The sequence below is a fragment of the Macaca nemestrina genome, chromosome 7 (genome assembly GCF_043159975.1).
Source record: "Macaca nemestrina isolate mMacNem1 chromosome 7, mMacNem.hap1, whole genome shotgun sequence".
NCBI classification, from domain to species: domain Eukaryota; kingdom Metazoa; phylum Chordata; class Mammalia; order Primates; family Cercopithecidae; genus Macaca; species Macaca nemestrina.
The window spans coordinates 30,304,159-30,318,057 of NC_092131.1; the positions used below are offsets into that span (position 1 = coordinate 30,304,159).

The 13,899-nt window shown below is 41.7% G+C and overlaps 1 protein-coding gene across 1 annotated transcript in view; it reads left to right on the top strand.

Moving 5' to 3' along the window:
• The window catches only part of LOC105495838 (serine palmitoyltransferase long chain base subunit 2), a 110,791-nt gene that overhangs the window by 28,516 nt on the left and 68,376 nt on the right, over nucleotides 1–13,899 (top strand). Inside the window, exons 3-4 of the mRNA XM_071099802.1 lie at nucleotides 8,877–9,031; nucleotides 11,430–11,578. Of these exons, the coding sequence (XP_070955903.1) occupies nucleotides 8,877–9,031; nucleotides 11,430–11,578 (304 nt within the window). The remainder of the gene's footprint in view (nucleotides 1–8,876; nucleotides 9,032–11,429; nucleotides 11,579–13,899) is intronic.

Sequence of the window (13,899 nt, forward strand, 5' to 3'; positions counted from 1 at the left end):
ACAGGTGCCCACCACCACACCCGGTTAATTTTTTGTATTTATAGTAGAGACGGGTTTCGCTATGTTGGCCAGGCTGGTGTCGAACTCCTGACCTCAGGTGATCCACCCGCCTCGGCCTCCCAAAGTGCTGGGATTACAGGCATGAGCCACCGTGTCTGGCCTTCCTTCATTTTTATAATAATGGATATTGAGGCTTTTTTCATTTTATGTCAGTGATGAATAAAACTACTATAAATGTTCTGATAGATGCATTTCCTGCATGTAAATATGCATTTCTCCAGGGTTGGAATTATTGGGTTACAGAGTTATAGAGTATGCATGTCTTCAGTTTCACTAGATAGTGCCAAATTGTTTTCCAAAGTGATTGTACTGGTTTGTACATCTACCAGCTGTGTTTGAGAATTCTTTTTTTTTTTTTGAAACAGTGTCTCGCTCTGTCACCCAGGCTGGAGGAGTGCAGTGATGCAATTTCAGCTCACTGCAAGCTCCGCCTCCTGGGTTCACACCATTCTCCTGCCTCAGCTCCCGAGTAGCTGGGACTACAGGTGCCTGCCACCACGCCCAGCTAATTTTGTTTTTGTACTTTTGGTAGAGATGGGTTTCACTGTGTTAGCCAGGATGGTGTCGATCTCCTGACCTCGTGATCTGCCCGCCTCAGCCTCCCAAAGTGCTGGGATTACAGGCGTGAGCCCCCACACCCAACTGAGAATTCTTGTTCCACATCTCTTTACCAACACTCAGTATTGCCAGAATTTAACATTTTTGCCAATTCCATTGGTATATATGTACTAGTATCTCATTGTGGTTTTAATTTGCAATTCTGTATTGCCCAGTGAAGCTGAACAGCTTTTTATATGTTTAATGACCATTGGAAGTGCTGATTTCATGAAGTCCCTGTTCAAATCTTTTGTCCGTTTTTCTACTGGGTTTGTGTATTTTTCTAAGTGGTTTTTAGGAAATACTTATGTATCCTAGAAGTATTTTGCATCTGCAGTCCCTCTTTTGTGACTTGTCCTTCACTTAGCGTAATGTTTTCAAGATTCATGTGCCGTTGTAGCAAGTAACAGTACTTCATTCCCTTATCACTGTATACTATTCCATTATGTGGATATACCACATTTTGTTTCCACCTTTTGGCTGTTGTGAATAGTGCTTCTATGAACATTCACACACAAGTAACTTGTTTGAGTGTCTGTTTCCAATTGGTATGTACCTAAGAATGGAATTGCCGGGTCACATGGAAAGTATATATTTACCTTTAGAAGAATTTTTTTTGGCTGGGTGAGGTGGCTCACACCTGTAATCCCAACACTTTAGGAGGCCGATGTGGGTGGATCACTTGAAGTCAGGAGTTTGAGACCAGGAGTTTTCACCAACATGGTGAAACCCTGTCTCTACTAAAAATACAAAATTTACCTGGACGTGGTGGCACATGCCTGTAATCCCAGCTACTCGGGAGGCTGAGGTATGAGAATTGCTTGAACCCAGGAGGTGGATATTGCAGTGAGTCTAGATTGCACCACTGCACTCCAGCCTGGGTGACAGAGCAAGACTCCATCTCAAAAAAAAAGAAAATTTTTTATCAGGTTCTTCATTGTCAAAGTCTACATGTACCTTTGAGAAACCAACACACTTTTCCACCTTGGCTGTGCCATTTTACATGTCCACCAGCAATGTATTAACGTTTTTCTGAGTCTTATAGTTTTATATTTTACATTTAGGTCTGTGCTCCTTTTGAGTTAATTGTATAAGGTATGAGGTTTAGGTCGGGTCATTTTTTTGGCCAGTGGATGTCCAGCTGCCTTAGTGTCTTTAAAACAAGTATAGCATTTAAAAGTAATCTGTGAAGGTTTATAGTTTTGTAGATTTTAATTTTTCTCCCACTTTTTCCTTTACTTAGCAAGTTTTGAATAGAAGTAAAGCTGAAATAAATTTGTCCCTTAAAGACTGCTAGAGTTGGTTTACTTGTCCCAGTTTTTTTTCCCTGCACCGGATGCATAAGTCAAGGGTCGAACTTTAAATCATCCTGACCTTGAGAAGACGCTGAGACAGTTCTAAGCATGTTTTCCAAGCTTTTTATCCTAACATCAAAGCAGTGATTGTTTGCCTCAAATGCTCATGTTTGAGAGAAATTTTGCCTTTTGTTATGTTGAGATTAGTGCCCCAGACTCTAAAATAAGTAAAAGTTATTAAATTAGAACTGACATTGAGAATTCTTAATGGAATTAGTAGTAGCACTACCTCTAATAGTGTTAGTTTGGAATAATACTAGAGTTTCAGTTTTGGCTTTGTCACTGTATTGTTATGTGACTTGGACAAATAATTTAAATTTTATTCAGTGAATCTGTAAAATACAGCTAATAAGTTATTAAACATCTGTTTCTCAACAATAATTACAATGACCGTGTTGTTGAAATCGTCAGATTTTTGGTAGAGTTACCAAAAACACTGTAGGTCATTCAAGCAAACAGGGAATTAGGCATTTATGGCTTTGTGGAGGGGCAAGAGCAGTGAGGTTAGGGCCTCCCTCTCCTAACTAGGCAGCTGCCCCAAACTAGGAAACTGCTCCTGCTGTGAGTACTCTGAGTGCTGGCATCACAACTGTCACACTGCCAGAGGCTGGTGAATAGGCAGTGGCACATAGAATCGCGCTGGTGCCAATCCAGCACCAAGGTCTGCGGGGGCTTGCCCTCCTACGCTGGTGCAAAGCGTGGCCCCTGCCATCCAGCTCTTGTGTGTGCTTCTCACTGGTAGACACTGCATCACATCTACAACCCGATCACAAGGGTGTCCAGGAAATACAGTTTTTAGCTTTCCAGCTCCTAAGTGTGTGTGTGTGTGTCTATGTGTCTTGTAGGGGGTTTGTAATGTGTGTGTTGGTCATATGCAGAACATAGGAAAAGAATGGGAAGGACAATAGCACAGTGGTCTTGAAGTGCTTTGAACACTATCAAAGTATTTCAGATTGATTTAGTAGCATCACCAAATGAGAGGCAGTGTGGCATTGGGGTTAGGAGCACAGAGTAAAATTAGAAGGCCTGGATTATCAGTTCCTGGCTCTACCTCTGGCTGCTTTCCTAAGTGGGAAAGCCATTTAGCCTTTCTGAAAGTGTAAGAAATGATATCTTCCGTAAGAATGTGCAGAGTATGTATATTTACATACTTACATATATAAGTATATAAATATAGGTGCATATAAAGCACTTGGCAAGTGCCTGTTATGTCATAAATACTCAGTAGATGGGCACTCTTGCTGCTGTTGTGATTATTCATCATCTTTATCATTATCATGTAAACATATTTGGCTATCTGTATTGGACCAGAATGATGCTTAGCAAAGGAACAGTTGTTAAAAAGTGGACTTCAGAAAGTGATAGCATCCAGCTTTGCCCCCTGTGTTCTTAATGCCTGTATAGGCACTAGAATAGGTGGTACTCATGTATATTATATTAAACAATATAGGATATTTTCTAGAAGGCTCACCTTAAATAGGCTTAACTAGTAAAGAATATTTATTGGCTTGTGATTGAGATGTCCCTAGACTACTTTTGGTGAGGTCTTCATCAGTCTCTAAGCAGCAAATCCAAGAGTTGGAATTGTTCTCTTCAGTTGAGAAGGCTCTTAAGTGAGGAGTGTTTCAAGCCCAGTGATACAGCATTTAGTCGTAAGTAGGTGTTGTTTTTCCTCCACTTACATGTGCTAGGATATGGGAGTTGTGAGGATCTTCAGGAAGAATGTTTATGAGTATATCCTTAAGGCTGCTTGAACTTGACTTTATCGTTGTCACTCCCTTATCAGTTAGGTATTTGCTCCTTCTCTGGACAAACACCCTTTTATAGTACTTACTATATTGTATTTATTTGTGTGTTTCTCCACTACACTTAAGAGTTCTTAGGGAGTGTAGAGGTTGTTCTTACTCATTTTTATTCCCAGTGCCCAGTTTAGTGCCTGGAAGGTACTGCTCAGTAAATGTTTGTTCAGCGACTGAGTATTAGGTCAATGATGATGAGTAAGCCTTAACTAAAGTCACTTCACAGTGACCAAACTGAGGAGGAGGAAAAGAGTGGTGGAGATGGGGGAATGAGGGTTGGAATCGTGGGGGTATTACTCTGCGGAGAGAACTGTCTTATTCTTTAATGTATCCTGAAAGTCTAGCATACAATCCGGTATGTATCAAGTACTTAGTAAAATATATTTGAATGAATGAATGAAAAGATACCTGCGCGCCCCCTCCCCCCCCCCCCCCCCCCCCCCCAGTTTAACTGTGGTCTTAGAATATTTGAAGTTAACCTGATCTTTTTGGAAATACACTCCCATTGCCTAGAACTGGAACTGCAAGTAGTGACGCCTCCCCTCCTTTTTCTCATGGCTAAGCTGCGGGGAGTTTGGTTTGCTGCCCTTCGCGTCTTTTTTTAAATTATTTATTTATTTATTTATTATTGAGACAGCTTTTCACTCTGTTACCCAGGCTAAAGTGCAGTGGTCCGATCTTGGCTCACTGCAACCCCAACCTCCTGAGCTCAAGTGATCCGTCCACCTCAGCATCCTGAGTTGCTGGGCCTACAGGCACGTGCCACCACACCTGGCTAATTTTTGTATTTTTTGTAGTGACAGAATTTCGCTACATTGCCCAGGCTGGTCTCAAACTCCTAGGCTCAAGCGATCCATCTGCCTTGGCCTCCCAGAGTGCTGGGATTACAGCATGAGCCACTGCACCCAGCCATGCCCATCAGATCTTTCTGCTGAACCTACTGACTGAGATCAGAGCTACCACCCTGGAGCTTAGCTAAGGAGTAAAGGGGAGCGGAGACTTCGGCCATGAGTCCCTCTCTCCTACCATTCTATGCCACCTGCTTTTGGTCTCTAACATCCCTCATTGTGACAGCTTCTCCTCCTTTACCCTGTGCTAATGTGACTTAAATCATTTGTTAAGGAGAGATGGAAATGCGTGACCATGACAGGCACAATTCTTTGTTCAGGAAATTGGAACCCATTGCTTCCTTCCTAACCTCAGACAACTGTGCCTCTGGTTTTCTTTGTTTAGCTCAAGGCTGAGGGGTGAAGCTCTACTTCATTCGGTCCTGCAGCCTTTTCTTTATCTTGGGGTTTGATAACCCCTCTGGCATTTGGAGCAGACTCTAAGATTTTTCTGTTTTGTATAGTAAAAACAAAAAAATACTGCTTTTGTTGCTAAATAGAAATTTGTCTGTAAGGAAATATTTCTCTTAATATTGGAGTTAATACTTCGAACATTAATGTGCAGTGTTTAGAAAGGTTATAAAGAAATGAGATCAGCCACACGCCGTAGCTCACGCCCGTAATCCCAACACTTTGGGAGGCTGAGGCAGGCAGATCCTTTGAGGTCAGGAGTTCAAGACCAGCCTGACCAACATGGGAAGCCCTGTCTCTACTAAAAAATACAAAAATTAGCCGGGTGTGGTGGTGGGCACTTGTAATCTCAGCTACTTGGGAGGCTGAGACAGGAGAATCACTTGAACCCAGGAGGCGGAGGTTGCAGTGAGCCGAGATCACACCATTGCACTTCCAGCCTGGGTGACAGAGAGCGACTCTGTCTCAAAAAAAAAAAATTAAAAAAAAAAAAAAAAGAGAGATGAGATAATCAGTACTGTCATTTCCTTCGTTAGAAGGATTACTACTGTTATCCTTTTTGATGTGAATGAAAAGGATTGAAGACTACTTTTTGGTTTTCCTTTGGGAAATAAATGCATGGGTAATAACAGCCAAATAAAAAGTTTTAATTAGAATTGGATGTCTCTATTCCTATTTTAATTCAACCAGTATACTTGTTGGAAGGCTATCAAAACAGACATACCATTTAAATGAAAAATTTCCAATTGTGATAGACATGTTATTTATGGATATTTTCTGTCCTGAGGAAAATTAACTATTAGAACCAGTTGTAAGAGAGATGGCGGCTGGGCGCGGTGGCTCACATCTGTAATCCCAGCACTTTGGGAGGCTGAGGTGGGTAGATCGCCTGAGGTCAGGAGTTTGAGAGTGTCCTGGCCAACATAGTGAAACCCCGTCTTTACTAAAAATACAAAAAATTAGCTGGGCGTGGTGGCGGGCACCTATAATCCCAGCTACTCAGGAAGCTGAGGCAGGAGAATAGCTTGAATCTGGGAGGCAGAGGTTGCAGTGAGCCGAGATCCCACCATTACACTCCAGCCTGGGCAACAAGAGCGAAACTCTGCCTCAAAAAAAAAAAAAAAAAAAAAAAAAAAAGAGAGATGGTATCAGGTACTGCAGATTCTTAGAGTAGCTTCTGACTTTGCTCAGCCTTATTTATAAGATTTATCTACTGGGAGGCTCATTTAGTAGGCGCTTGAGAGTCTGGTGTCATAGAAAGTGGTTAATTTCAGAGTTATATGTAGCTTTCTTTAGCAATGAAAATCTTTTACAGAATAAGACTTAAGCTTTTTCAATGTTTTTGACTAATTTAGTTAACAGGTTAATTTATATTGGCACCAAGCCTAGATCTGATGGCTGTAAACTCAGTAGTTGGCTGATATAGTAAAACTGTAGTTTCGTTTTCTTGTTTGGTTTCCCCTTTACATTCAAGAGTTTAAGTAGATCTCGTGTGGTCTGGTCACATGTGTTCTGAGTAGTGGTCATACCACACCAGGCATAGCATTTCTTCTCCACTGTGACTTGATTTTTTACAGACTTAAGTTTTATTTTAGTACAACTTAATCTCTCAGAGCCTTTAAGTTCCTGAGCATAGGAATTCATTTTGGGAATGTGTTTTCTTTTCTTTCTTTTTAAAATTTTTTTTGTAGAGACAGGGTCCCACTATGTTGCCCAGGCTGATCTTGAACTCTTGGACTCAAGTGATCCTCCTGCCTTAGCCTTCCAAGTGTTGGGATTATAGGTGTGAGCCACTGTGTCCTGCCTTCTTTTCTTTTTGAGACAGGCTCTCGCTCAGTTGCACAGACGGAGTGCAGTGGTATAGTCACAGCTCACTGTCACTTCAGATTCCGGGCCACAAGCGATCCTTCCATCTTAGCTTCCCGAAGTGTTGGGATTACAGGCATGAACCATTGTACCTGGCCTCTTTTTTTTCCTTTCTTTCTTTTTAAAAAAATTTCTTTCTGAAGAGAAAAGAGCCTAAAGTGGGTGGCTTCCTATAACCCTTTTTTTTTTTTTGAGATGGAGTCTCACTCTGTTGCCCAGGCTAGAGTACAGTGACCACGGCCCACTGCAACTTCCGCCTCCCGGGTTCAAGCGATTCTCCTGCCTCAAGCCTCCCGAGTATTTGGAATTACAGGCCCACGCCACCATGCCCAGCTAATTTTTGTATTTTTAGTGGGGACGGGGTTTCGCCATGTTGGTCAGGCTGGTCTTGAACTCCTTAGACTTCAGATGATCCGCCCGCCCACCTGCCTCAGCCTCCCAAAGTGCTGGGATTACAGGCGTGAGCCACCACACCTGGCCCCTATATCCTATTTTATAGTGTTTCTTGTTTATTATTTTCTCTTTGGATTTGTTTCATTTTGATCCTTGACGATATGCAAAGGATGGAATCTTAATTTGGGAATTATTTTTCTTGGTTGAAATTGGAATTATAGTGGTTTTTAGGGCATTTCTCCTAATCTTTTAATGTGGGGGGAGGCTTGTGGGGAGGGAGGAGTGGTCTTTTTGAGATTGTTAGGAAGGGAAACCATTTAATGACAGAATGGTACATCTACATTTTATTTTTATGAGGACTACTTTGTTAATTTACATTCATTTGCTCTACATTCATGAAGTCAGTTGTTTGAAACCATGTAATGTATGTCAGCTATCAAAGTTAAGTGACTTTTATCTGATAAGAGTTGTGTTAAAGTAAACAGAATTGATGCCTTTCCAGATGTTTTCGTGATACATCAGGGTTTTTGTTGTTGTTGTTTTTGTTTTGAGATGGGGTCTCTGTTATCCAGCCTGTAGTACAGAGGTGCCATCATAGCTCACTGCAGCCCCAACCTGCTGGGCTCAAGGGATCCTCAGGCCTCAACCTCTCTAGTAGCTGGGACTACAGGTGCACTGCACCTGGCTAATTTTTGTTGTTGTTGTTGTTGTTGTTGTTGTTTTTTTGAGACAGAGTCTTGCTCTGTCGCCCAGGCTGGAGTGCAGTGGCCGGATCTCGGCTCACTACAAGCTCCGCCTCCCGGGTTCATGCCATTCTCCTGCCTCAGCCTCCCGAGTAGCTGGGACTACAGGCGCCCGCCACCTCGCCCGGCTAGTTTTTTGTATTTTTTAGTAGAGACGGGGTTTCACCAGGTTAGCCAGGATGGTCTCGATCTCCTGACCTCGTGATCCACCCGTCTCGGCCTCCCAAAGTGCTGGGATTACAGGCTTGAGCCACTGCGCCCGGCCACCTGGCTAATTTTTAAAATGATTTTGTTGAGACAGGGTCTTGCTATGTTGCTTAGGCTTGTCCCAAACTCCAGAGCTCAAGCAATCCTCCTGCATTGGCTTTCTAAAGTCCTGGGATTACAGGTGTGAGCCACCAAGCCTATCCTGATTTAGGAGTTAATTACCTATAAGTGGCCTCTCATTCTCAGGTGCTCTTACAGTATGAAAGTGGAAGTTGTAAAGATTGTTTTTAAAGTAACTCAGTGGAATGATAGACAGTGGAGACTCAGAAGGGTGAGGGAGTGAGGGTGGATGATGAGAAATTACTTAATGGGTACCATGTGTGTTATTTGAGTGATTGATACTCTAAAAGCCCTGACTTGTCCATTACACAATCTTGAACATAATGAAATTGCTCTTGTGCCCCATAAATTTACATAAAGAAAAAGTCATGTCATCTGTTAAAAATTTTTAATAAAGTAACTCAGGTAAATTTATGGTATGTCAACATTTCTTGGCAGGACTTTGTGTCATTGTATCAAGATTTTGAAAACTTTTATACAAGGAACCTGTACATGAGAATAAGAGACAACTGGAATCGGCCAATCTGTAGTGTGCCTGGAGCCAGGGTGGACATCATGGAGAGACAGTCTCATGATTATAACTGGTCCTTCAAGTGAGTCTTGGTTGGGAAATTATTTCTTGACAACAACTACAAAAGGGTTTCTTCATTTGAGAAAATATGTTATTGTAAATTGAGTATTCTCTCAAAATAGGAGTAGCAGCTGAAGATACAGTACGATTGGTTTCCTTATTCTTCATTGTTGAGCTTTTAAAGATACATCTTTCTATTACATTTGATACTGTGTTGGATTATAGTTCAGAACAAAATTTGGCTTATTTATGTATGTATGTATGTATGTATATTTTGAGACGGAGTTTTGTTCTGTCGCCCAGGCTGGATGGAGTGCAGTGGTGTGATCTCATCTCACTGCAACCTCCGCCTCCCAGGTTCAAGCAATTCTCATGCCTCAGCCTCCCAAGTAGCTGGGACTACAGGCACACATCATCACACCTGGCTAATTTTTGTATTTTTTTTAGTAGAGATGGGGTTTCACTATGTTGGCCAGGCTGGTCTCGAACGCCTGACCTCAAGTGATCCGTTCCCCTCAGCCTCCCAAAGTGCTGGGATTACAGGTGTGAGCCACCGCGCCTTTCCTGGCTTATTTATTTTTAAAAATAACTCCTGTTGATAATAAATAGTGTACAAAAGCTTAGTCTGTTTTATTTTTGGTCTTATTTTTTTTTTAAAAAAGGAAGAAAAGCTCTCCTTTCCATTATGCCACTTATCAGAATTAAGTATCTGAATTTATTTCTGGATATTTTGATTTTTCAAATGATTAAGGATGATATGTGGAGTGTTTTTACTTAAATGGATTGAATGGTTTGGAAAACTTTTTGTATTTTTAACATTGTATTGGTTTGTTTGTTTATTTATTTGAGTCGGAGTCTCACTTTGTTGCCCAGGCCAGAGTGCAGTGTCATGATCTCAGCTCACTGCAACCTCCACCTCCCAAGTTCAAGTGATTCTCCCACCTCAGCCTCCCTAGTAGCTGGGACTACAGAGATGCACCACCACGCTCAGCTACTTTTTGTATTTTTAGTAGAGACGAGGTTTCACCATGTTGGCCAGGCTGGTCTCGAACTCCTGGCCTCAAGTGCTCTGTCCACCTTGGCCTCCCAAAGTGCTGGGATTACAGGTGTGAGGCACTGTGTCTGGCCTTAACATTGTATTGTTTAGATTGCACAAGTATTACATGATTGAATTGCCATTATAAAAAAAAGATAAATAATACAGATAAACTGTTAGTTCCCATGACAGCTAACCCCATTTCCTCTGCACGTCCACCCCCTTGCAGATCCTCCTTCACTCCCCAGAGGTGACTGTTGTTATCACTTTATTTTGTATTGTTTTTTGTATTGTTTTTCAAGATCTTTTCTGTGGGGATAGAGTGACACTCTATGTCAAAAAACAAAAATTTATTTTACAGCTTGCCTTCTTTTTTTTTTTTTTTTTTTGAGACAGAGTCTCGCTCTGTCGCCCAGGCTGGAGTGCAGTGGCGCCATCTCAGCTCACTGCAAGCTCTGCCTCCTGGGTTCATGCCATTCTCCTGCCTCAGCCTCCCGACTAGCTGGGACTACAGGCGCCCATCACCACGCCCAGCTAATTTTTTGTGTTTTTTTAGTAGAGACAGGGTTTCCCCATGTTAGCCAGGATGGTCTCAATCTCCTGACCGCATGATCCGCCCGCCTTGGCTTCCCAAAGTGCTGGGATTACAGGCGTGAGCCACCGTGCCCGGCCTACACCTTGCCTTCTTAGCTTGGTCACATATTGGTGACACCCCTTCTCATGTGTATATTCACAGCACGTTTACTATTTGTAATGACTACATCGTATTTTACAGTATAGATGTGCCATGGTGCGACAGGTTGGGCTGTATTAATAATCTCAGAATCTCAGGGAATTAAAACAGTGACAGTTTATCCTTGTCCATACTTCATGTTCATCCTAGATCGGTGGGGCCCCTGAACCATTTAGTCCTTAGGGGCCCAGGCTGCCTCAGCTTCCATTGTATGAAATGTCACTGGTCCCTGTACCTGGGGAACAGATGTGGCAAATTGTGCAGTGACTCTCAAAGGATCCTCATGTGTATATATGATCATGTACGGGAGTCACTGAGCCAGAGTATGTATATCTTTTAATGGATAAGTACTGCCAGACTGCCCTCCAAAGAATGAACAAGAGAAAACCTGATATTCTTATGTACAGTGTCCTGTAAGATAAGTGATTGTCCTGGCCAACACTGGATATCATTAGTATTAAAATCTTTATCACTATTAATAAATGAAAATTGGTTATTTTAACTTCCATTTCCATAATTGGTAGTGTATTTGAGATTTTTTTATATAGACTTTGTTCTCTCTGCTTCCTTTTGTGTTACCAGTGGATTTGCTATTACATTTAAGTATTTTTTTGCTCATGAGTTTCATTGTTTTATGCCGTTGATACACAGGTATACAGGGAATATAATAAAAGGTGTTATAAACATGGGTTCCTATAACTATCTTGGATTTGCACGGAATACTGGATCATGTCAAGAAGCAGCCGCCAAAATCCTAGAGGAATATGGAGTTGGAGTGTGCAGTACTCGGCAGGAAATTGGTAAGTGAAAGCTATATTTGGCCAGCTGCTGTTTTTGACCTTGTTTTAGTCAGGGACAAATAATAGTGATATTTACCTAAAGTATTAAGTATCCACACTTTGTCATGTCATTTAGATAAGGTGAAGAATGCTTTGTTTTTCTGAAGTGTGATGGATGATTTTAATGCTTTCAACACATTTTGAGATGTGTTTATCTTTCCCAATGTGTTATACATATAGATTGTCCCTTGAAAAGTCCTGCCACTGTTTGTTTCATTTATAACTTTGATGTTGATTTCATTGGCTTTTGCAAATGTTAGTGGTTGAGTGCCACTTATTAGGATGTTGGGCATATGAGAGTTAATCTGCTTTCATACTGGTAAATTGGGGCTAATAATAATTGCTGCCTGATAGAGCTCTTTTAAGACTTACGTAAGCTAATCCATGTAGAGCACTTGGCACATAGTAGACAATAAATATAAACTCTTTTTATTATTGTTTTAAATTTATAAAATATAGAGTAATAGCTTTATATAAAGAGATTCAATTTATTTTACTTCAGAGGAAGATTTCAGATTTTTCTAATTTGTTTCAGAGAACTGATAACCCTAGAAGTTACGAAAACTTTCCAAATGCCTATTACTGTGAATATCCCTAAGCACAGTAGATTAAAAGGACAGTTCATTGTTAGTTATTTCTCAGGGTTCTAGGGATTGGCAAGCATAGTTGGGTGGTTCTTACCCAAGGTTCCTCTCACGGTTCACTCAGTGGTGGCTGTATGGCTGGAGACATATGAAGCCTTCTTCATTCACTTGTTTCACCTAGGCTGGGGTGGCTGGAGCTCTGTGTGGCCTCTCCATGTTTCTTACTTGGGCTTCTTCATACCATGGTGGTCTTGGAGAGTTGTTCATCATGCATGGCAGCAGCCCTCTAGAGCAAGCATGCAAAGATACCTGACTGAGGCCAGGCACGGAGGCTCATGCCTATAATCCCAGCACTTTGTGAGGCCAAGATAGGAAGATCAGCTGAGGCCAGGAGTCTGAGACCAGTCTGAGCAACATAGTGAGACCTGGTCTTTACAAAAAATAAAGATAAAGTAGCTGAACATAGTGGCCCACGCCTGTGATCCTAGCCACTCAGGAGGCTGAGGCTGGAGCATCCCTTGAGCCAAGGAGTTTGAGGCTGCAGTGAGCTGTGATCGTGCCACTGCACCCTAGCCTGTGACAGAGTGAAACATTGTGTCAAAACAACAAAAACAAGGAGACCTAGTTGAAAGCTGGAAGGCTTTTTAGGCACTAGCTGTACAGGTCCAGAATATCGCTTATGCCTCCTCCTGTTGGTCAAAGTGTCACTAAGGTCAGCCCAGATTCAACGGTTGTGGGGATTGCCCTCCTCCAACTCCGAATGGGAAGAGTAACAAAGCATTTGCATCCTTATTTAATCTTCCACGGCAACTCTGTCAACTCAGGAAATTTAAAACAAAATGAAGAAAGGAAAAAGGAAAAATAAAATTGTGCAGATTTTTATATCTATTTATTTAGATAGATGGATACATGGATTTATAGATAGATAGATGCAGGGTCTCTGTTGCCCAGGCTGGAGTGCAGTGGTGCAATCATAGCTCACTTCAGCCTCAAACTTCTGTACTCCAGCCATCCTCCCACCTCAGCCTCCTAAGTAGTTAGGACTATAGGTGCACGCCACCGTGCCCAGCTGATTTTTTAAATGTAATTTTTGTAGAGCTGGGGATCTCTTTCAAGAGGCTGTGTTCCCCAGGGTATTCTTGAAATCCTGGCCTCAGGTGATTCTCCTAACTCAGCCTTCCAAAGCACTGGGATTATAAGTGAGTCACCATGCCTGGCCCCACCATCTAATTTTAAATATTTTCATTCCTCCTAAAAGAAACCCTATACTCAGTAGCATTCATTGGATACTGTTTCCCTTCCCCCTACAAGTCCTTGGCAACCAGTAGTCTACTTTTTGTCTATGTAGATTTGCCTATTTTGGACATTAAATATAAAAGGAATTCTATAACATTTGGTCTTTTCTGTCTGGCTTCCTTCACTAGCACAGTATTTTCAAATTCATCCATGTTGTAGCATCTAACAGCACTCCATTCTTTTCTATGACTGAATAATAATCCTTTGTGTGAGGGTGCCACATCTTGTTTATCCACTTATCACTTGATGGTCATTTGAGTTGTTTCTGCTTTTTGGCTATTGTCAACATTGCTGCTGTGAACGTGGGTGTACAAGTTTTTGTATGATGTATTTTTGTTTCTCTTGGGTTTATACTTACTAGCGGAATTGCTAGGTCGTATGGTAACTCTGTGTTTGACCTTT